This window comes from Haliotis cracherodii, unplaced genomic scaffold (genome assembly GCF_022045235.1).
Source record: "Haliotis cracherodii isolate W230 unplaced genomic scaffold, xgHalCrac1.p SCAF_20, whole genome shotgun sequence".
Lineage (NCBI taxonomy): Eukaryota > Metazoa > Mollusca > Gastropoda > Lepetellida > Haliotidae > Haliotis > Haliotis cracherodii.
Window position 1 is genome coordinate 6039939 of NW_027266276.1, and position 23877 is coordinate 6063815.

The 23877-nt window shown below is 46.8% G+C and overlaps 1 protein-coding gene across 1 annotated transcript; it reads left to right on the forward strand.

The window, feature by feature from the left end:
- Positions 1 to 2651: 2651 nt before the first annotated feature.
- Positions 2652 to 22895, forward strand: LOC139470139 (uncharacterized). Its single transcript, XM_071252436.1, has 11 exons — positions 2652 to 2752; positions 3821 to 4135; positions 5517 to 5726; positions 6438 to 6613; positions 9106 to 9162; positions 10534 to 10655; positions 11867 to 12003; positions 16116 to 16283; positions 18573 to 18667; positions 19807 to 19990; positions 22637 to 22895. Exons 2-11 carry the CDS (start codon positions 3833 to 3835, stop codon positions 22718 to 22720), a joined length of 1536 nt encoding a protein of 511 aa, XP_071108537.1. The 5' UTR covers positions 2652 to 2752; positions 3821 to 3832; the 3' UTR covers positions 22721 to 22895.
- Positions 22896 to 23877: the final 982 nt, after the last annotated feature.

Sequence of the window (23877 nt, forward strand, 5' to 3'; positions counted from 1 at the left end):
CGGTCATGGTGCAGGACTAATGGCATACGCATACATGCACTTATTTAGGCACAGGGGTTAAAGCTGAAACATTTACACATGTGCCGATTATGTAGCTTTATTAGCAGAGGCTCGTCTAAATTTATATCCACTTTGAGTGTTTCGTACAACCGGTGTAACAATAGCATGCGATCTGTTACATGAAACACTGCCAGTTTTTGAGGTCTGTCAATCTCCAAGACCAAGTAGATTTGACTTACTGAGAAAAGCGATTGCATTTCTACGTTTGTGTAACATGACACCTGTGTGCCTTGATGACTGGGGAAGTGGGACAATGAATAAACCCCTTGGGTTGATGAAAGTATGAAGATGCAAGGTTCCGCCGTAAGCAACGTTTCGCTAATATGTTTGTTAATACAAAAGAATAATATCATAGGAACGTGGTTTTTGTTTTCTTCAGTACAGCTTAGCGTAAAAATCGTAGAACGTGGCAACTGTCTGAAACAAATGACGTTTAAAATATGCTGTAAATAACGGATGTGGATGATGATTTAGTAATGTGTATGAAAGAGTAAGCATATACTCCGAAACGGCGTGTTCCTCATAATAAAGAAGTTGACATCCAATGAGTGGAAGGTCCGGGGTTCGATCCCCGACCGCGTCATACCAAACGACGTTAAAAGATGGTACTTGTTGTTACCCTGTCTGGCGCTCGGCATTAAGGGGCTGAAACAAGGACTGGTCGGATCGGAGTCAGTATATTGTGTTTGAGTGGGGTATTCATGTTAAACTGCGGCATGGTATCTCAGTGAGCTAGCACTATAAATCGGCATAGATCCGGACTAGTACAGGCAGCCACACACACACACACACACACGCACACACACACACACACGTGCATGCACGTCGCTGTATAAGTGCAATAATCTTGGACGCGACGTTAAACCCCATTTCACCTCACCTCCTTAATGTGTATCACTTCCAAATGATGCCTTTGCAAGACGTGTCTCTTTAGTTGCCGTATACGGCCACTAAGAACAACATAGCTAATAACCAATAGCATTGTGACAGTATAAAGGATAAGGTACAGACAGCAGTGAACTGGATCGATCAGCACATTAGGTGAAGCTTGTGTAACTCTTAAGTGAATAATATTAGTTATGGCGTCTTTATGGCGTGAGCCGAGCTCAATATGTTTTTGCTAACCTAATATAACACCGTATACGGCAACGAAGGACGCCATAACGAATTTATTATGCCGAAAAGTTTACTGTCTGGTATCCATACAAACTTGACACTTACAACCCTTCGCCGACGTTATGGGTCAAAGGGAGACTACTCTTCAAACCTTAGAGGCCAAACCTTGGTGACAATTTAAACTATAATCATCATCAATAAAGTCACGAACCTGATCTAAAACACAGATTAAGGTCCTTGCACATCACAACTAATGATAGTAAAACACAAAACAGTGTCAAATAACGAAATTTCCATGTGCAATATGTGAGTAGGGTGTTGGAAAATCCAAGACGGCTGTTACTGACTGTATACGGTCTCAGATTAGGTCAGTAACAACCCATTCTAATTAAAATCAGACCTAAGTTCTCGCTACCGCTAAACTAAGATCTGATTTTAATGAGATTGGTAACAACCATCTTGGATTTTTACTGACGGTATATGGGCTCATGTGGGGTTATATATTTTTTTATTCCATTAGTAGCCCTGCTCTCTGATTGGCCAATCTCACTTTGAGGCATAGTAATTACAAATGCATTGCGCCAGTTCCTTTGACATTCACGAAATATCCACCGCAGACACATGATAACGAACAAAGTCTTCATTAAAACATCAAACATCTTGCAACTTAAAACAACAGTTTTTACCCCTTATGTGACCTACCCAAACATATTCAGCTAAATGAATATATATGTCGTGGTTGAACAAGATAATGTGTTATTAACTTTAAATACTGATTTTCATCGTAGAACATTCCATTACTGCGTGGATTTGTCATTGTTAGACAGAAGGAACCCGTTTCTACCACTCCACATACCTGTAAAGATGGGCATGAATATATTATATTCTTTTAAACTTAACCTGTCTGGGGAATTCATAGCTGTACACAAATAAATATATTTATTTGGCTTCATAGGATACATGGGTCAATAGAAATATACGATGTCGTGTATTTATTTGCGTGCTGTTACGAGTGCCTGTGGTGCCAAATCTCTAATTTAAGGCGCTTGGTGCCACGGGACCATATAATGGTCTTTCACCTTTCACACTCTCTTAGTGCCACGGGACCACAGATATGGTCCCATGAAAATGTCCTTTTTCACCTGTGAATTAAGATGTCAAACCATCATCACCCTTGTCATGTCGCGCTTTGAGTGCATTTGTCATTTCTGTATAGCGGTTAACATTTATATTTTGTTGGGTTCTTACGTCCCCTTGCACCTAGAACATACTTCATTTGTAACTTTGACTTCCAGGGGAAAGTATCCAATTTGTAAACAGGTCAAATGTTACTCTTTGTTATATTGTTTAGCTTATATATACACTTAACTAAAATACGAAAATGTTGGAAACAACACCATCAAACAACTTCAGGATGCGTGAACATGTCTCGCGTGTTTTAACAGAATTGTGCCAGCGTCCCTGGGCGTGTCTATACAAGTTCAACCATGTGCTGACACGGAAGTCATCGTTGTAAACAAACCGAATCAGCGAAATTTTGACGTCCTCTCAAATTCAGATCGAGTGGACGCAGCATGTAAGTTGTCAGTTTTATTTATCAGGTAAAATACGTTGCTCGTACACGGACATTGTCAGGATCTGCTCTCAAATGCATCTGAGGTGTATGTAGGTCAATATAGACAGTTATAAATTTGATAATTTGAGATGGGCATGGAGTCTATTGAACAAATATATGTCGCCACAAGATTGTCTGTCCATTGTATGAAATTGTATGAAAACGTGAAGACCGACCATAAATCAGTGACAGCCATTTATCATTAATTCATCCAATTCATAATTCAAATATGCACATGTGTGACAATAGATCTATGAAACAATATCACAGTTAGGCCTATTAAGTGTTTGATAAGCACATGGATATAGGCAAGAAGGTCATGTATGCAATAGCAGAGTAGATCCAAGTATGGTAGTTGTTTGTTGTTTAACTCAGGAATATTCCAGCTGTATATATGACAGTGGCAGTAAATATTACTGTCTGGACCAGACAATCCACATCTTCCCGAGGCAAGAGAGTTAACTGACTTTAAAAGTCCAGTTTCCACCCTTGCCGAACTAGGGTGGAATTCCTGGGCTCTATCGTAGCACCACCAGTGGCTATTACAAGTTATGTCCTTTCTGAGCCTCTCCTTTAGACCAATCAGAGTCCACCTCTCGTATAACTTGCATTTGCTTCAAACAAAACAGTGGCGCCCAGTCAAGACGATCTGATCGATAATCAAGGTCTATGTTGGGATAAAACGGGTCTTACATCGCGCAATGCATGAGCACCTTGATTAAAAAGATGAAAAGATTTGGAAAATATCTGTTGACAATGAGTTGGAGGTGCACATGCTTTGCAAATCCTGCAATTGTCCGAAATCTGCGGGACAGTTTACGAAGTGGATTTAGATTTTGTTGCGCAATTTTGATTGGACTAAGCATAGACTCGTTAGTCCAGCCAAAATCCAACTCCATAATACCAGCCTTGTTCGGCAAGGGTGGAAACTGGACTTTTGTAGGCAGTTCACTCCCTTGCCTTGGGAAGATGACGTTCCCTATTTCCACAGATGACTATTTGCTATTCAGTTATTTTGTGTGATTCCAGTATCAAACCAAAATGGCAGATGGACCTAGTGCAGCAAAGAAGGCTAAAACAGATCTACCAAAATGTCCATATGGATCTCGATGCTACAGGAAGAATCCGCAGCATTTTCTCGACTTTGATCATCCCAAAGATGGGGAGAAGGACCCGAAACCTAAATTACCTGACTCAACATCGCTGCCCCCATGTCAGTATGGAGCTAAGTGCTACCGCAAGAACCTGCTTCATTTTGCGGAGTTTTCGCATCCGACGAGTTCTGGTGTAGCTGCTGATGCTGATAGCGGGAGTGACACTGATGTAGTGGACTCTGACGAAGACGTAAGTTGTCACGGTGTTGTCTCAGGGCTGTCGCGACACATACAGTCCCAATCATACACATCCTCGGTAATCTAGTTTATAATATCCTCACTATGTTATGGGGGTGGTGGAATAGGTGGTGGTTAAAGTGTTTGGTCGTCGCGCCGAAGACCCGGGTTTGATTCCCCACATGGGTACAATGTGTGAAGGCTTTTTCTTGTGTCCCCCGCCATGATATTGATGGAATATTGCTTAAAGCACTGTAAAACCGTACTCACTCACTCACTCACTCACTCACTCACTCACTCACTCACTCACTCACTCACTCACTCACTCACTCACTCACTCACTCACTCACTCACTCACTCACTCACTCACTCACTCACTCACTCACTCACTCACTCACTCACTCACTCACTCACTCACTCACTCACTCACTCACTCACTCACTCACTCACTCACTCACTCACTCACTCACTCACTCACTCACTCACTCACTCACTCACTCACTCACTCACTCACTCACTCACTCACTCACTCACTCACTCACTCACTCACTCACTCACTCACTCACTCACTCACTCACTCACTCACTCACTCACTCACTCACTCACTCACTCACTCACTCACTCACTCACTCACTCACTCACTCACTCACTCACTCACTCACTCACTCACTCACTCACTCACTCACTCACTCACTCACTCACTCACTCACTCACTCACTCACTCACTCACTCACTCACTCAAACACTCACTCAAACACTCACTCAAACACCCACCCACCCACTGGATCTGTTATGATATACCGGTATACCCAATGTCCTCCCCGCTTTGTTTTGAGTTTGGCTCGAATAACGCATTGACAAAAATAGCCATCCAATCAAATTACACTGTTCTTTCAGGATTGAAACAAATTTGATATGACCAGTACTGTCCCATCTCAAATACAACTGGCGATGCAATGTAGCTAAGGGACAGTCTGTCTAAGAACTCATGTGAACAACTTCATGTATGATTCAATTAAAATTATCAAGGACTTACGTGTTCGATTTTAAATGTACTTCTATGCTGAACTTGTTACAGAAGAGTAACAAGTGTGTACTTATACTCTATATTTCGGTAAATTGTAGGCCAACGACCCATGTTTACATTCCCTTACATGATGTGTAGAATACATACAACATATTTATATAAAATAGTTGACAAGATAGAAGATTTATGCGATTATATTCTCAGAATTATTTTTCGTACGAGCATTACATAATAAGGTACATAGCTAGATATTGAATACATGTAGGCTTCAAATAAAGTGAGTATGGAGCGTATATATACAGAATCAAATGTATCAAAAGTTGACAAAACTCCAAGGCTTGAATGAATGATTATGATGATTATGCAGGACAAGAAGCCTGCACCAAAGAAGGATGGGAAGGACGTATTGAATCGTGGGATGTCCCTGGTGAAGAGCTTCTCCCAGATGACCGAGGATGAGAGGAAGGAGCTCATCAAGAAGGCGTTCGAGGCCAAGCAGCAGCTGCAGAAGGAGCTGGAACAGACCAAGAAGAAGGTCGAGGAGAAGGAGAAGGAAGTGAAGTCACTGCAGGACCAGGTGAGTGGGTACCGGGAGATCCGGGGTAGAATAGGTCTTCAGCAACCCATGCTTGCCGTAAAAGACGACTATGCTTGTTGTAAGAGGCGACTAACGGGATTGGGTGGTCAGGCTCGCTGACTTGGTTGATGCATGTCATCGTATCCCAATTGCGTGGATCGATGTTCATGATGTCAATCACTGGACTGTCTGGTCCAGACTCGATTATTTACAGAATGCTGTCATAGCTGAAATATTGCTGAGTGCGGCGTCAAACAAGAAACAAAACAAAAGGTGAGTGGATGGTGATGAAGCAGATGATGGGGTGGGGATGGAGTTTAGGTGGAATTGTGTTGATATCATATGTTCTGCAAGGTGAGGGCTGTCTGAGAGATCTATGTTGTGTTGCCAGGTGAGGGCACCTGTCTGAGAGATCTATGTTGTGTTGCCAGGTGAGGGGACCTGTCTGAGAGATCTATGTTGTGTTGCCAGGTGAGGGCACCTGTCTGAGAGATCTATATTGTGTTGCCAGGTGAGGGCACCTGTCTGAGAGATCTATGTTGTGTTGCCAGGTGAGGGCACCTGTCTGAGAGATCTATGTTGTGTTGCCAGGTGAGGGCACCTGTCTGAGAGATCTATGTTGTGTTGCCAGGTGAGGGCACCTGTCTGAGAGATCTATGTTGTGTTGCCAGGTGAAGGCACCTGTCTGAGAGATCTATGTTGTGTTGCCAGGTGAGCACAGGGCTTCTACTGGTGGATGGGGAGAAGGAAGCTATGGAGGGGGACCAGACAGTGTACTTCCCCCTGGCCGCGGAGCGCGCTTACAAGGAGGGGTCAGCAGCTCAGACTCACTTCCGACTGGCGGAGTCTCAGTTCTACAGGCTTCTCACATCAACCTACACCACCAAGTAAGGGACAACTATATGATATTCAGGGTCTGGTCGAGTCTCAGTTCTACAGGCTTCTCACATCAACCTACACCACCAAGTAAGGGACAACTATATGATATTCAGGGTCTGAAGGGAGGAGGAGGGGGAGGAGGAGGGTCTTGATGTAGGGGGAGATGGGTGAAGGGAGGAGGAGGTGGAGGAGGGGGAGGGTCTTGATGTAGGGGAGATGGGTGAAGGGAGGAGGAGGGTCTTGATGAAGGGGGAGATGGGTGAAGGGAGGAGGAGGGTCTTGATGTAGGGGAGATGGGTGAAGGGAGGAGGAGGGTCTTGATGAAGGGGAAGGGAGGAGGAGGAGGAGGGTCTTGATGTAGGGGGAGATGGGTGAAGGGAGGAGGAGTAGGAGGGTCTTGATGTAGGGGGAGATGGGTGAAGGGAGGAGGGTCTTGATGTAGGGGGAGATGGGTGAAGGGAGGAGGAGGGTCTTGATGTAGGGGGAGATGGGTGAAGGGAGGAGGAGGGTCTTGGTGAAGGGGGAGATGGGTGAAGGGAGGAGGAGGGTCTTGATGTAGGGGGAGATGGGTGAAGGGAGGAGGAGGGTCTTGATGATGGAGGAGATGGGTGAAGGGGGGAGGAGGGTCTTGATGTAGGAGGAGATGGATGAAGGGAGGAGGAGGGTCTTGATGAAGGGGGAGATGGGTGAAGGGAGGAGGGTCTTGATGTAGGGGGAGATGGGTGAAGGGAGGAGGAGGGTCTTGATGTAGGGGGAGATGGGTGAAGGGAGGAGGAGGGTCTTGATGTAGGGGGAGATGGGTGAAGGGAGGAGGAGGAGGAGGGTCTTGATGTAGGGGGAGATGGGTGAAAGGGAGGAGGAGGGTCTTGATGAAGGGGGAGATGGGTGAAGGGAGGAGGAGGAGGAGGGTCTTGATGTAGGGGGAGATGGATGAAGGGAGGAGGAGGGTCTTGATGAAGGGGGAGATGGGTGAAGGGAGGAGGGTCTTGATGTAGGGGGAGATGGGTGAAGGGAGGAGGAGGGTCTTGATGTAGGGGGAGATGGGTGAAGGCAGGAGGAGGGTCTTGATGTAGGGGGAGATGGGTGAAGGGAGGAGGAGGAGGAGGGTCTTGATGTAGGGGGAGATGGGTTAAGGGAGGAGGAGGGTCTTGATGAAGGGGAAGGGAGGAGGAGGAGGGTCTTGATGAAGGGGGAGATGGGTGAAGGGAGGAGGAGGGTCTTGATGTAGGGGGAGATGGGTGAAGGGAGGAGGAGGGTCTTGATGTAGGGGGAGATGGGTGAAGGGAGGAGGAGGGTCTTGATGTAGGGGGAGATGGGTGAAGGCAGGAGGAGGGTCTTGATGTAGGGGGAGATGGGTGAAGGGAGGAGGAGGAGGAGGGTCTTGATGTAGGGGGAGATGGGTTAAGGGAGGAGGAGGGTCTTGATGTAGGGGGAGATGGGTGAAGGGAGGAGGAGGGTCTTGATGAAGGGGAAGGGAGGAGGAGGAGGGTCTTGATGAAGGGGGAGATGGGTGAAGGGAGGAGGAGGGTCTTGATGAAGGGGGAGATGGGTGAAGGGAGGAGGAGGGTCTTGATGTAGGGGGAGATGGGTGAAGGGAGGAGGAGGGTCTTGATGTAGGGGGAGATGGGTGAAGGGAGGAGGAGGGTCTTGATGTAGGGGGAGATGGGTGAAGGGAGGAGGAGGAGGAGGGTCTTGATGAAGGGGGAGATGGGTGAAGGGAGGAGGAGGGTCTTGATGTAGGGGGAGATGGGTGAAGGGAGGAGGAGGAGGAGGGTCTTGATGAAGGGGGAGATGGGTGAAGGGAGGAGGAGGAGGAGGGTCTTGATGTAGGGGGAGATGGGTTAAGGGAGGAGGAGGGTCTTGATGAAGGGGAAGGGAGGAGGAGGAGGGTCTTGATGAAGGGGGAGATGGGTGAAGGGAGGAGGAGGGTCTTGATGAAGGGGGAGATGGGTGAAGGGAGGAGGAGGGTCTTGATGTAGGGGGAGATGGGTGAAGGGAGGAGGAGGGTCTTGATGTAGGGGGAGATGGGTGAAGGGAGGAGGAGGGTGTTGATGAAGGGGGAGATGGGTGAAGGGAGGAGGAGGGTCTTGATGTAGGGGGAGATGGGTGAAGGGAGGAGGAGGAGGAGGGTCTTGATGTAGGGGGAGATGGGTTAAGGGAGGAGGAGGGTCTTGATGAAGGGGAAGGGAGGAGGAGGAGGGTCTTGATGAAGGGGGAGATGGGTGAAGGGAGGAGGAGGGTCTTGATGTAGGGGGAGATGGGTGAAGGGAGGAGGAGGGTCTTGATGTAGGGGGAGATGGGTGAAGGGAGGAGGAGGAGGAGGGTCTTGATGTAGGGGGAGATGGGTGAAGGGAGGAGGAGGGTCTTGGTGAAGGGGAAGGGAGGAGGAGGAGGGTCTTGATGTAGGGGGAGATGGGTGAAGGGATGTGAAATGGATGGCCCTTGATGACATGACAGAGAAGCTGATATTTTTAGCTTAATGACCAATTTTTTATTTCAGTGTCCGAGTTTCAAAAGTGGAGTATGTCGTCAACCCAACTTTGGTAAAACGTTTCAAGTAAGTTCTTTGGACTTAACAGATTCTGTCAACTACTATTTCTTGAATTGGCAGACCAGATTATGGTCCTTGGTATATTAGCACCATGGACATTTTGGTGGATTTCGCTGTAGTGGTGAACATCTACGACCTATGTCACTTCAAGTAATCAATCAGTGACATTTGGCCAGTTATCTGAATCCTGTAAACTCCATGATTAATAATATAATAGTTTCGGCCATTTTCCCTGTTTTTGTCGGAGACTGAAATACACCTATGCGAAGCAAGAGAGTTAACTGACTATTTAAGTCCAGTTTCCACCCTTGCCGAACTAGGCTGGTATTAAGGAGTTACGTTTTGGCTGGACAAATGAGTCTATGCATAGTCCAATCAAAATCGTGCGACCAAATCAAATCCAGTTCTTAAACAATAAGACAATATAGATCTTGATTATCGATCAGATCGACTTGACTGGGCGCTGCCGTTTTGTTTGAAGCAAATGCAAGTGATACAAGAAGTGGAATCTGATTGGTCCACAGGAGAGGCATAGAAGGGACATAACTCATAATAGCCACTTATAACATAAGTTACATTTGACCACTTTCTAAATGGCATTGTGTATTCATAGCTTTCGGCCATGGGAGCCGTGCCAATTTACACTTGTCATGGGGGTACTCAAAGTACGTGATCTAGACTACCAGTTGTCGGACTTCCATTTTGTGGAAGCCTCGGTGGCTGAGTGGGTTAGATCGCTGACTTTGTGTGCTGGCGATTAGGTGCCTCACCCTGGCAGGTGTGGGTTCGAATCCCGCACGGGACTCAACAGTACTAGAATCTGTACTTTACTAAGAAAGTGTTATCCCAAATATAACATAAGTTACATTTGACCACGTTCTAAATGGCAAAATATTTGCTTCTAAGGCACTTGCACATATGAAAATGGCTGCATCACACTGGGTTGTTATTACCTACTTTAATAAATATTGGTAAATGTTAGGTGTCTGAACACACTACCGTGGCTGTGAAATACTGCAGCACTAATAACATTGTGATCAAATAAAATATGCCTTCACTGCGCACTTCATGTTTCAAGATGGCAGTAGAACCTGTAAATGACAAATATCCATGTTTTTCAAAACATGGCTTGCTGGCATTGACAGTCACGTAATATTAGGGTCTGGTAGAAAGGTCGGGCATGTCAGTGGTGCCATGGTTTGTTTGTTTGTTGTTTGATGCACACTCAGCAATATACCAGCTATATTATTGTAATCGAGAATAAATATTTGTATTCGTTCCTCTATATCCATGATACGAGTCGTATTCGCCTCATAGCCTATTCGTTGCAACCCTAATCACAATGGTACTTTTCAACACATTGCTTGTTTCTCAAAGGGATGCTCGGCAACATCTGAAGAAGACACGAGGAGAAGACAACTCCTACCCGGTCCTTGCCTTCCATGGCACCGAGGAAAAGAACATCGTCCCCATCTGTGAGACTGGCTTCAGGGTGCCAGGTACTATTCTTGTAGTGGTCTGCAGTTGGCTGATAGACATGAATAATGTCCCTTGGATATTTGTGTGATGTGTTCGTTAATCACATACTTGCACTAATTCAATACTTTCTCACAGGGTTTTACCAAATGATGAACAAAATGTGTACAAAATGCATACAAATTGAGAATGGACACAGACAATTGCAGCACATGGGACACAAAAGAGTTGTTACGGCTGTAAGAATCATTAAAATAAATTCAATTGTAGCATGTTAGTTTATTTGATACATGTGAAATAATATTTCTCTTCTAATCAGAATTAGAATTTTCTCTATTCAGACACGAGAAGTTTACTTTCAAACAAGAAAATCCTTTGGAACATGGAATATCTCACCCGGTTTTTATTATAAACTTTTATTTCATTACATATGTGAAACCTTAAAACATAAGTTCTCCCTACCTAACACACAGGGACGGTTCGCCAACCCTTGTACTTTGCAACTAAAAAAGTAGATTTCGGGCAAAATCTTAAAAAAATATAAACCAAAGTAACAAAAAAAATTTAGGGTCATGAGAATTCTTTATATAGATATGATTATATACAAAATCAACTTTAACAAAAAAGATACTTGAAATCTACGAAACCGCAGTTGGAAGCAAAATAATACACGCTGGTCAAGTAACAAAAATGGTGCTTTGCAAAACGAACAGTCTTGATTGACAAGTTAAGTGAGAAATTTACAGTTTATAACGAAACATTTTCAAGAGAATAACAAATGGCATGAAGCGATATTAACTCCATAAATGACTATCTGTGATATTTTGCCTTGTCAATGTGGAACTAACGTAAATAGGGAGTCAACAGTTTGTATACGGGCTAGACGCTGACGATAAAGGGAGACGAAAAGGGAGGGGAAGTCACTCTTGTATGACAACAGTTCCGTCAAAGTGTTATGTTCACTGCAATGAAATATTCTCAACTTCGGAAAACTCAGCCTATCACACTTAAGTATAATAATAAATTGTTTTATGTCTTGTTTTTATTGCACAATCAAATCATCAAGTCATATATAGTTTTGTTGAGTTTTGCACACCATGTAAGAAATAGAAATTTGAAATGAAGGACATGAGTTATGAACTTGAGACAAAGATACAAGCACAAATGGATATTATCTAACTCTTATTTGAGCATACCAGGAATGTGTACATTTATTTGCTTTCCTCTTCAACAGGTTCAGCGGGTTTCAGCCACCGGACCGACACGGGGTGGTACGGGAAAGGGGTGTACTTCAGTGAGTACCCGAGCTACTCCATGAGCTACATTCAGGGGGCAACCAAGCTACTGCTGTGTCAGGTGCTCCCAGGGAAAGTGAGTACAGGTCTACATTCAGGGGGCTACTGCTGTGTCAGGTGCTCCCAGGGAAGGTGAGTACAGGGCTACATTCAGGGGGCAACCAAGCTACTGCTGTGTCAGGTGCTCCCAGGGAAGGTGAGTACAGGTCTACATTCAGGGACAACCAAGCTACTGCTGTGTCAGGTGCTCCCAGGGAAGGTGAGTACAGGGCTGCATTCAGGGGCTACTGCTGTGTCAGGTGCTCCCAGGGAAGGTGAGTACAGGGCTACATTCAGGGGGCAATCAAGCTACTGCTGTGTCAGGTGCTCCCAGGGAAGGTGAGTACAGGGCTACATTCAAGGAGCTACTGCTGTGTCAGGTGCTCCCAGGGAAGGTGAGTACAGGGCTACATTCAGGGGGCAATCAAGCTACTGCTGTGTCAGGTGCTCCCAGGGAAGGTGAATACAGGGCTACATTCAAGGAGCTACTGCTGTGTCAGGTGCTCCCAGGGAAGGTGAGTACAGGGCTATATTCAGGGGGCAACCAAGCTACTGCTGTGTCAGGTGCTCCCAGGGAAGGTGAGTACTGGGCTACATTCAGGCGGCAACCAAGCTACTGCTGTGTCAGGTGCTACCAGGGAAGGTGAGTACAGGGCTGCATTCAGGGGCTACTGCTGTGTCAGGTGCTCCCAGGGAAGGTGAGTACAGGGCTACATTCAGGGGGCAATCAAGCTACTGCTGTGTCAGGTGCTACCAGGGAAGGTGAGTACAGGGCTACATTCAAGGAGCTACTGCTGTGTCAGGTGCTACCAGGGAAGGTGAGTACAGGGCTATATTCAGGGGGCAACCAAGCTACTGCTGTGTCAGGTGCTCCCAGGGAAGGTGAGTACAGGTCTACATTCAGGGACAATCAAGCTACTGCTGTGTCAGGTGCTCCCAGGGGAGGTGAGTACAGCGCTACATTCAGGGAGCTACTGCTGTGTCAGGTACTACCAGGGGAGGTGAGTACAGGGCTACATTCAGGGGGCAATCAAGATACTGCTGTGTCAGGTGCTCCCAGGGGAGGTGAGTACAGGGCTACATTCAGGGGGCAATCAAGCTACTGCTGTGTCAGGTGCTCCCAGGGAAGGTGAGTACAGGACTACATTCAAGGAGCTACTGCTGTGTCAGGTGCTACCAGGGAAGGTGAGTACAGGGCTATATTCAGGGGGCAACCAAGCTACTGCTGTGTCAGGTGCTCCCAGGGAAGGTGAGTACAGGTCTACATTCAGGGACAATCAAGCTACTGCTGTGTCAGGTGCTCCCAGGGGAGGTGAGTACAGCGCTACATTCAGGGAGCTACTGCTGTGTCAGGTACTACCAGGGGAGGTGAGTACAGGGCTACATTCAGGGGGCAATCAAGATACTGCTGTGTCAGGTGCTCCCAGGGGAGGTGAGTACAGGGCTACATTCAGGGGGCAATCAAGCTACTGCTGTGTCAGGTGCTCCCAGGGAAGGTGAGTACAGGACTACATTCAAGGAGCTACTGCGGTGTCAGGTGCTTCCAGGGAAGGTGAGTACAGGTCTACATTCAGGGGGCAACCAAGCTACTGCTGTGTCAGGTGCTCCCAGGGGAGGTGAGTACAGGGCTACATTCAGGGGGCAACCAAGCTACTGCTGTGTCAGGTGCTCCCAGGGAAGGTGAGTACAGGTCTACATTCAAGGAGCTACTGCTGTGTCAGGTGCTCCCAGGGGAGGTGAGTACAGGTCTACATTCAGGGGGGAACCAAGCTACTGCTGTGTCAGGTGCTCCCAGGGGAGGTGAGTACAGGGCTACATTCAAGGAGCTACTGCTGTGTCAGGTACTACCAGGGGAGGTGAGTACAGGGCTACATTCAGGGGGCAATCAAGATACTGCTGTGTCAGGTGCTCCCAGGGGAGGTGAGTACAGGTCTACATTCAGGGGGCAATCAAGCTACTGCTGTGTCAGGTGCTCCCAGGGAAGGTGAGTACAGGACTACATTCAAGGAGCTACTGCTGTGTCAGGTGCTTCCAGGGAAGGTGAGTACAGGTCTACATTCAGGGGGCAACCAAGCTACTGCTGTGTCAGGTGCTCCCAGGGGAGGTGAGTACAGGGCTACATTCAGGGGGCAACCAAGCTACTGCTGTGTCAGGTGCTCCCAGGGAAGGTGAGTACAGGTCTACATTCAAGGAGCTACTGCTGTGTCAGGTGCTCCCAGGGGAGGTGAGTACAGGGATACATTCATGGGGGAACCAAGCTACTGCTGTGTCAGGTGCTACCAGAGAAGGTGAGTACAGGGATACATTCAGGGGGCAACCAAGCTACTGCTGTGTCAGGTGCTCCCAGGGAAGGTGAGTACAGGTCTACATTCAGGGGGCTACTGCTGTGTCAGGTGCTCCCAGGGAAGGTGAGTACAGGTCTACATTCAGGGGGCAACCAAGCTACTGCTGTGTCAGGTGCTCCCAGGGAAGGTGAGTACAGGGCTACATTCAAGGAGCTACTGCTGTGTCAGGTGCTACCAGGGAAGGTGAGTACAGGGCTACATTCAGGGGGCAACCAAGCTACTGCTGTGTCAGGTGCTCCCAGGGAAGGTGAGTACAGGTCTACATTCAGGGGGCTACTGTTGTGTCAGGTGCTCCCAGGGAAGGTGAGTACAGGTCTACATTCAGGGGGCAACCAAGCTACTGCTGTGTCAGGTGCTCCCAGGGAAGGTGAGTACTGGGCTACATTCAGGGGGCTACTGCTGTGTCAGGTGCTCCCAGGGGAGGTGAGTACTGGGCTACATTCAGGGGGCTACTGCTGTGTCAGGTGCTCCCAGGGGAGGTGAGTACAGGGCTACATTCAGGGGGCTACTGCTGTGTCAGGTGCTCCCAGGGAAGGTGAGTACAGGTCTACATTCAGGGGGCAACCAAGCTACTGCTGTGTCAGGTGCTCCCAGGGAAGGTGAGTACAGGGCTACATTCAGGGGGCAACCAAGCTACTGCTGTGTCAGGTACTACCAGGGAAGGTGAGTACAGGGCTACATTCAAGGAGCTACTGCTGTGTCAGGTACTACCAGGACCACACTCAAGAGTTCTGAACCAAGAGCTGACCACCCCCAGAAAATGTTGAAAAGTGTAGGTTCACCCATCACAAGAAGAACACTTCACATAGTCAATGTATTGTTGGAATGGTGGTGCATTATACCCTGTGTGAAGTCATGAACAATAGATGACATGATCGTCAATCATTTTGCCATTGCCGTAGCCTGTGTCCACATGTGCCGAAGTTGACTGCATCAAAAATCAAGTAATCAAGTGTGTGAAGTAGTCAGTCAGTGCAAACGTTTAATGCTCTGGAAGACACAGAAAACCTCCGTGGCCAGATCTAATCTGTGAAAGCAGAATATTTTATCATCGTGTGTTGAAGACAAGGGAAGACTGATTTAAGCATCTTGTCAGGACTTGTGTAATTATATCCAGGACACAATTAAACACCACATTAAATTGTATCCACTAATCAGTATCTGTCTAAATATAGATTGTAGCTGTTGCTTCATTCACTCCTGACAGAAATAAATGATTGTTGGTTTGTATCTCAGATTCAACCCTCACCCAATGATTGTTGACCAGTAATTTTGTTGCAGGTTTGCAGTCTGCAACTCTGACACATCTTCCTGAGGCAAGGGAGTTATCTGACTCTAAGAGTCCAGTTTCCACCCTTGCTGAACTAGGCTGGAATTTCTAGGCTTGATTGTAGCTTTTGAGAGTTATGTCCCTTCTGTGCGCCTCCTATTGACCAATCAGATTCCACCTCTCATATCACTTGCATTTGCCTCAAAGAAAATGGCAGCGCCCAGTCAAGATGATCTGACTCATTAGTCCAGCCAAAATAAAACTCCAGCTTTGTTCAGCAAGTGTGGAAACTGGACTTTTACAGTCAGTTAACTCCCTTGCCTCGGGAAGATGCTCTAACTACTTGTCTGAAGGCATTAACTAAACTGAATCATAATAAGTACGTTCAGGCTAGAATCTACTGAAACAGTCTCAATACAAGACTAAAAAGTTTCTGTCTCAGGCTGGACTGGGCCTAGAAGACCTGCATGTCTGTCAGACTGTGAAGTATACACAACTTCAACCCTAGAATTCATGGCGCTGTGGTTGTTGCAGGTGTACAAATGTACAAAGCTCATCCATGGAGCGTCTCTGGCGAAAGGTAATGATTCTCACACATCGCCGGACGGTAAGGAACTTGTCATCTTCAACAGCCATCACATAATTCCCTGCTACATCGTGCACTACGAAACTAGCTCTGGGGACTTCACCTACAGGAAAGTAGTAAGTATATGCCTATATAATAAGAAGATAGTTTAACTCTGAGTTTGAAGATCTTGTGTTATTAACATCTTAACACCTGAGACACGAAAAACGAAGTGTTTAACTGTTTAGTTTAAGAAATATACATCGTCAATACTTCTGGGGTTGGTATGCACTTAATTCCTTCATCACTGTATTAACAGCAAGTAGAGCACAAAGTATGTGTTATGCCTTATTCTTATTACAACAGGGGGGACCGGGTGGCCCAATCGTCTAAGGCGCCGCAATTCGCTGCGCAGAGTTGCGTCCTTTTGGCACGCCTGGTTCGCATCCCGGTTCGCCCCAATTATGTTTCTTGGTTTATCAGCACCATACCTATGCTCCTGGGTTTCACCGAAGTGGTAAACGTCTGAGACCTGCATCACTTTGGGCTTTCCTCCTACATTAAGCTGACATGATATGACTGGAATACTGTTATAAGCAGTGTTAGTGTGAACCATTCTGTCTACAGGGGTTGACATTCTTGATCTTTGTCTACGGGGGTTGACATTTTTGATCTCGGTCTACAGGGGTTGACATTCTCGATCTCTGTCTACAGGGGTTGACATTCTCGATCTCTGTGTACAGTGGTTGACATTCTCGATCTCTGTCTACAGCGGTTGACATTCTCGATCTCTGTCTACAACGGTTGAAATTCTCGATCTCTGTCTACAGGGGTTGACATTCTCGATCTCTGTCTACAGGGGTTGACATTCTCAATCTCTGTCTACAGGGGTTGACATTTTTTATCTCGGTCTACAGCGGTTGACATTCTCTATCTCTGTTTACAGCGGTTGACATTCTTGATCTCTGTCTACAGGGGTTGACATTCTCAATCTCTGTCTACAGGGGTTGACATTCTTGATCTCTGTCTACAGGGGTTGACATTTTTTATCTCGGTCTACAGGGGTTGACATTCTCGATCTCTGTCTACAGGGGTTGACATTCTCGATCACTGTCTACAGCGGTTGACATTCTCGATCTCTGTCTACAGCGGTTGACATTCTCGATCTCTGTCTACAATGGTTGAAATTCTCGATCTCTGTCTACAGGGGTTGACATTCTCGATCTCTGTCTACAGGGGTTGACATTCTCAATCTCTGTCTACGGGGGTTGACATTCTCGATCTCTGTCTACAGGGTTCTTCCGAGGAGTTGACATTCTCTCTGTCTACAGGGGTTGACATTCTTGATCTCTGTCTACAGGGGTTGACATTCTCAATCTCTGTCTACAGGGGCTGACATTCTCGATCTCTGTCTACATGGGTTGACATTCTCTATCTCTGTTTACAGCGGTTGACATTCTTGATCTGTCTACAGGGGTTGACATTCTCGATCTCTGTCTACAGGGGTTGACATTCTCGATCTTTGTCTACAGGGGTTGACATTTTTTATCTTGGTCTACAGGGGTTGACATTCTCGATCTCTGTCTAGAGGGGTTGACATTCTCGATCTCTGTCTACAGCGGTTGACATTCTCGATCTCTGTCTAAAGGGGTTGACATTCTCTATCTCTGTTTACAGCGGTTGACATTTTTGATCTCGGTCTACAGGGGTTGACATTCTCGATCTCTGTCTACAGCGGTTGACATTCTCGATCTCTGTCTACAGCGGTTGACATTCTCGATCTCTGTCTACAATGGTTGAAATTCTCGATCTCTGTCTACAGGGGTTGACATTCTCGATCTCTGTCTACAGGGGTTGACATTCTCGATCTCTGTCTACGGGGGTTGACATTCTCGATCTCTGTCTACAGGGTTCTTCCGAGGAGTTGACATTCTCTCTGTCTACAGGGGTTGACATTCTCAATCTCTGTCTACAGGGGTTGACATTCTCGATCTCTGTCTACAGGGGTTGACATTCTCGATCTCTGTCTACAGGGGTTGACATTCTCCATCTCTGTCTACAGGGGTTGACATTCTCGATCTCTGTCTACGGGGTTCTTCCAAGGAGTTGACATTCTCTCTGTCTACAGGGGTTGACATTCTTGATCTCTGTCTACAGGGGTTGACATTCTCAATCTCTGTCTACAGGGGTTGACATTCTCGATCTCTGTCTACAGGGTTCTTCCGAGGAGTTGACATTCTCTCTGTCTACAGGGGTTGACATTCTTGATCTCTGTCTACAGGGGTTGACATTCTTAATCTCTGTCTACAGGGGTTGACATTCTCGATCTCTGTCTACAGGGGTTGACATTGTCAATCTCGGTCTACAGGGGTTGACATTCTCGATCTCTGTCTACAGCGGTTGACATTCTCGATCTCTGTCTATAGGGTTCTTCTTTGGGGCCTTCCACGTCCAGTGATACAGCAGATGAAGAAGATGTCACAGAGAAGTTTTCCAAAGTGTCGGGACTGAAAGCAACAAGGTATTCCAGACACTCAGGCCCCCTGGTTAATGTTGCTACCTGAATAGAACCTCGGGCAGCATTGGAGTAGTGACGTTGCATGAATCACTGTAAACGGCCAGATTCCACTGCATGTGGCGTGATGGCTGTTTGGAATACAGGTTTCCTGTGTTTATCAGAAATGAGGTGAATGATACACTTTTTTTAAAGACAAAACGGAAACTATTGTAAATGTTAATAAGGTTCATGACTTTTGTTGTGTCATGTTAGTCTTGTGCACGAAACTGGTTCCTATATGGTTCCCTGCTGTCTGAGGTGCTATACTGGACTGAGTAACAAAACATGTTAATAACATGACTAGTTCCTGACCCCCTGCAATATTCCACCCATGTAATGGTAGTACCAAGAATGAGCTTCACATTTCGGGACTGACTGAGTGAGTGAGTGAGTGAGTGAGTGAGTGAGTGAGTGAGTTTGGTTTTACGCCGCTTTAAGCAATATTCCAGCAATATCACAGTGGGGGACACCAGAAATAGGCTTCACACATTGTACCCATGTCGGGAATCGAACCCGGGTCTTCTGCGTGACGAGCGAACACTTTAACAACTAGGCTACCTGACCGCCCCACATTTCGGGACTGAACCAATGTGACTAGAACCTAAGCTTTTGGCATGAAGAGCAACCACATAACCACTAGGTCTAAAAGCTACCCCAAGCCACATCCTCAGCGAGGTTTTTAGAATAAATTCCTGGATAAAGCAGTAAATCTCATCATAATGTTTCTTAACATTGTTGGGGGACGGGGGGCCCAGTTGTCTATGGCGCCGTGATTCGCTGTGCAGAGTTGCGTCCCTTGGGCACACCAGAAACCTATGATTGTAGGTTCGAATCCCGGTTCGCCCCGATTATGTTTCTAGGTTTGTCCACACCATACCCGTGCTTGTAGGTTTCACCGAGTGGTAAACATCGGAGACCTGCATCACTTCAGGCTTTCCTCCCACATTAAGCTGACACGCCGTGATATAACTGGTATACTGTTAAAAGTGGCGTTAAACCTAGCTCACTCACTCACTCACTCTTAAAATTGTTTACAGTGTCCTCAGTTTGGATGAAAAAGAATTTCCAAAACAAATAATCAAATTGTTTACGTATTTTTCCAGTGTCTTCAAGGGACAGAAAATCCTGTTTTCCGGCAGCTTCTGTGACACGCAAGCGAACATGAACACGCTGGTCGTGAAGCATAAAGGAGGCGTTGGTACTGTGGGCACCATGACGCTGCTGGTGGCCAGTAAAGCCGAGTTCTGTGCCAAGAGCACAAAAGTAAAGAAGGCGGAGTTAAAGGGGGTGAGTTCTGGCAGTAGATTGTAATAAATAGGTTTATATATTGACTCCAAGCCCAAGCACACTCAGAGTGCATTGTGTGTTACTGAAACAAGGTCAAACAACGTTTGTGTCGAAGTTGAAGGGACCTATGTAAATGACTTAAGCATGCACTGGTAGTTAAAAAAACTTATCTCATTAATAGGTTATTAATAGGTTTATTTATTTAGTGCTTAACTCCATGCCTAAGCACGCTGGGTTGGATGTGGGGGTTATGTTGGATGTTGGGGTTGGGGTGGATGTGGGGGCTGGGGTTGGGGTGGATGTGGGGGTTGGGGTGGATGTGGGCGTTGGGTTGAATATGGGGGTTGGATGTGGGGGTTGGGGTGGATGTGGGGGTTAAGTTGGATGTGGGGGTTAGGTTGGATGTGGAGGTTGGATGTGGGGGTTGGGGTGGATGTGGGGGTGAAGTTGGATGTGGGGGTTAGGTTGGATGTGGGGGTTGGATGTGGGGGTTGGGATGGATGTGGGGGTTAAGTTGGATGTGGGGGTTAGGTTGGATGTGGAGGTTGGATGTGGGGGTTGGGGTGGATGTGGGGGTGAAGTTGGATGTGGGGGTTAGGTTGGATGTGGGGGTTGGATGTGGGGGTTGGGGTGGATGTGGGGGTTAAGTTGGATGTGGGGTTGGATGTGGGGTTGGGTGGATGTGGGGGTTGGGGTGGATTTAGGGGTTGGATAGGGGGGTTGGGTTGGATGTGGAGGTTGGATGTGGGGGTTAGGTTGGATGTGGGGGTTAAGTTGGATGTGGGGGTTAGGTTGGATGTGGAGGTTGGATGTGGGGGTTAGGGTGGATGTGGGGGTGAAGTTGGATGTGTGGGTGGATGTGGGGGTGGGTGGATGTGGGGGTTGGGGTGGATTTAGGGGTTGGATGTGAGGGTGGGTTGGATGTGGAGGTTGGATGTGGGGGTTAGGTTAGATGTGGGGGTTAAGTTGGATGTGGGGGTTAGGTTGGATGTGGAGGTTGGATGTGGGGGTTAGGTTAGATGTGGGGGTTAATCTGGACGTGGGGGTTGGGGTGGATGTGGGTGTTAGGTTAGATGTGGGGGTTAAGTTGGATGTGGGGGTTGGGGTGGATGTGGGGGTTAGGTTGGATGTGGAGGTTGGATATGGGGGTGGGTTGGATGTGGGGGTTGGGGTGGTTGTAGGGGTTGGATGTGGGGGTGGGTTGGATGTGGAGGTTGGGGTGAATGTAGGGGTCGGATGTGGGGTTTGAGGTGGATGTGGGGGCTGGGGTGGATGTGGGGGTGGAGTGGATATGGAGGGGTGGATGCTATGGTTGGGTGGATGTGGGGGGTTGGATGCTGGGGGTGGGGTGGATGTGGGGGTTGGATGTGGAGGGTGGGGTGGATGTGGGGGGTTGGATGCTGGGGGTGGAGTGGATGTGGGAGGTTGGGTTGATGTGGGCGTTGGACGTGGGGGTTGGGGGTGGGGTGGATGCTGGGATTGGGGTGGATGTGGGGGGTTGGATGCTGGGGGTTGGTGGGGTGGATGCTGGGATTGGGGTGGATGTGGGGGGGTGGGGTGGATGTGGAGGGTGGGGTGGATGTGGGGGGTTGGATGCTGGGGGTTGGTGGGGTGGATGCTGGGATTGGGGTGGATGTGGGGGGTGGGGTGGATGTGGGGGTGGGGTGGATGTGGGGGGTTGGATGCTGGGGGTGGGGTGGATGTGGAGGGTGGGGTGGATGTGGGGGGTTGGATGCTGGGGGTGGGTGGATGTGGGGGTTTGGGTTGATGTGGGCGTTGGATGTGGGGGTTGGGGGTGGGGTGGATGCTGGGATTGGGGTGGATGTGGGGGGTGGGGTGGATGTGGGGGGTTGGATGCTGGGGGTGGGGTGGATGTGGGGGGTTGGATGCTGGGGGTGGGGTGGTGGTGAAAATGGGATGGTTGTACAAGCAATGAGATTGTTCCGGAAGATTGTGAAGAAATATTATTTCAGTTATTTCATGTACTGATGTTCAAGGAAACTGCTTTGGTTATGGTGCATTTGGAAGGCTGGTATAATTATTTGGGACACCATAATGAAAAACAAATCTTAATTCATGTTTCTATTACTGTTTCAATGTAAGATATTTCTTTGTATGTTCTATTATTCTTTCAATGTAACATATTTCTCTGTATGTTCTATTACTGTTTTAATGTAACATATTTCTCTGTATGTGCTATTAGTTTCAATGTAACATATTTCTCTGTATGTTCTATTGCTGTTTCAATGTAACATATTTCTCTGTATGTTCTATTAGTTTCAATGTAACATATTTCTCTGTATGTTCTATTACTGTTTCAATGTAACATATTTCTCTGTATGTTCTATTAGTTTCAATGTAACATATTTCTCTGTATGTTCTATTACTGTTTCAATGTAACATATTTCTCTGTATGTTCTATTACTGTTTCAATGTAACATATTTCTCTGTATGTTCTATTAGTTTCAATGTAACATATTTCTCTGTATGTTCTATTACTGTTTCAATGTAACATATTTCTCTGTATGTTCTATTAGTTTCAATGTAACATATTTCTCTGTATGTTCTATTAGTTTCAATGTAACATATTTCTCTGTATGTTCTATTACTATTTCAATGTAACATATTTCTTTGTATGTGTTGCAGGTTTCCATTGTGAGGGAAGAGTTCTTGTACGACTGCATCATAAAGAAAAAATTCCTAGACGTAGACGATTACTGTTTTGATTAACCAAGTGATGTATGTCTGCTAGTACTGCCATGTACAGGAATTGCATTAACAACATTCTGTATTTGAAGTTATACCTCCCATCATGCACTGCATCTGGGGATCATACATCTCCCATCATGCACTGCATCTGGGGGTCATACATCTCCCATCATGCACTGCAGCTGGGAATCATACATCTCCCATCATGCACTGCAGCTGGGGATCATACATCTCCCATCATGCACTGCAGCTGGGAATCATACAACTCCCATCATGCACTGCAGCTGGGGATCATACATCTCCCATCATGCACTGCATCTGGGAATCATACATCTCCCATCATGCACTGCATCTGGGGATCATACATCTCCCACCATGCACTGCATCTGGGAATCATACATCTCCCATCATGCACTGCAGCTGGGGATCATACATCTCCCATCATGCACTGCAGCAGGGAACCATACATCTCCCATCATGCACTGCAGCTGGGGAGCATACATCTCCCATCATGCACTGCGTCTGGGGATCATACATCTCCCATCATGCACTGCATCTGGGGATCAAACATCTCCCATCATGCACCTCAGCTGGGAACCATACATCTCCCATCATGCACTGCAGCTGGGGATCAAACATCTCCCATCATGCACTGCATCTGGGAATCATACATCTCCCATCATGCACTGCATCTGGGAATCATACATCTCCCATCATGCACTGCAGCTGGGAATCATACATCTCCCATCATGCACTGCAGCTGGGAACCATACATCTCCCATCATGCACTGCATTTGGGAATCATACATCTCCCATCATGCACTGCGTCTGGGAATCATACATCTCCCATCATGCACTGCATCTGGGGATCAAACATCTCCCATCATGCACTACATCTGGGGATCAAACATCTCCCATCATGCATTGCAGCTGGGGATCATACATCTCCCATCAGTCACTTGATACATTTCATGTGAAGACTGTATGGAAATAACATTTGTGGTGTCAGTTTTGTGATTAACATGCATCAGGCCAAAATATTTAATTTCTTGTTTTGTGTTATTTATTTATTTGTAAGTAGGTACAAATTTGCTGATATGAAGATAATGAACTTTGTCAATATTACATCATTTTTCCTTTGCAACGTCCAGTAAACATAATGTTTGCAAAAGAAAAAT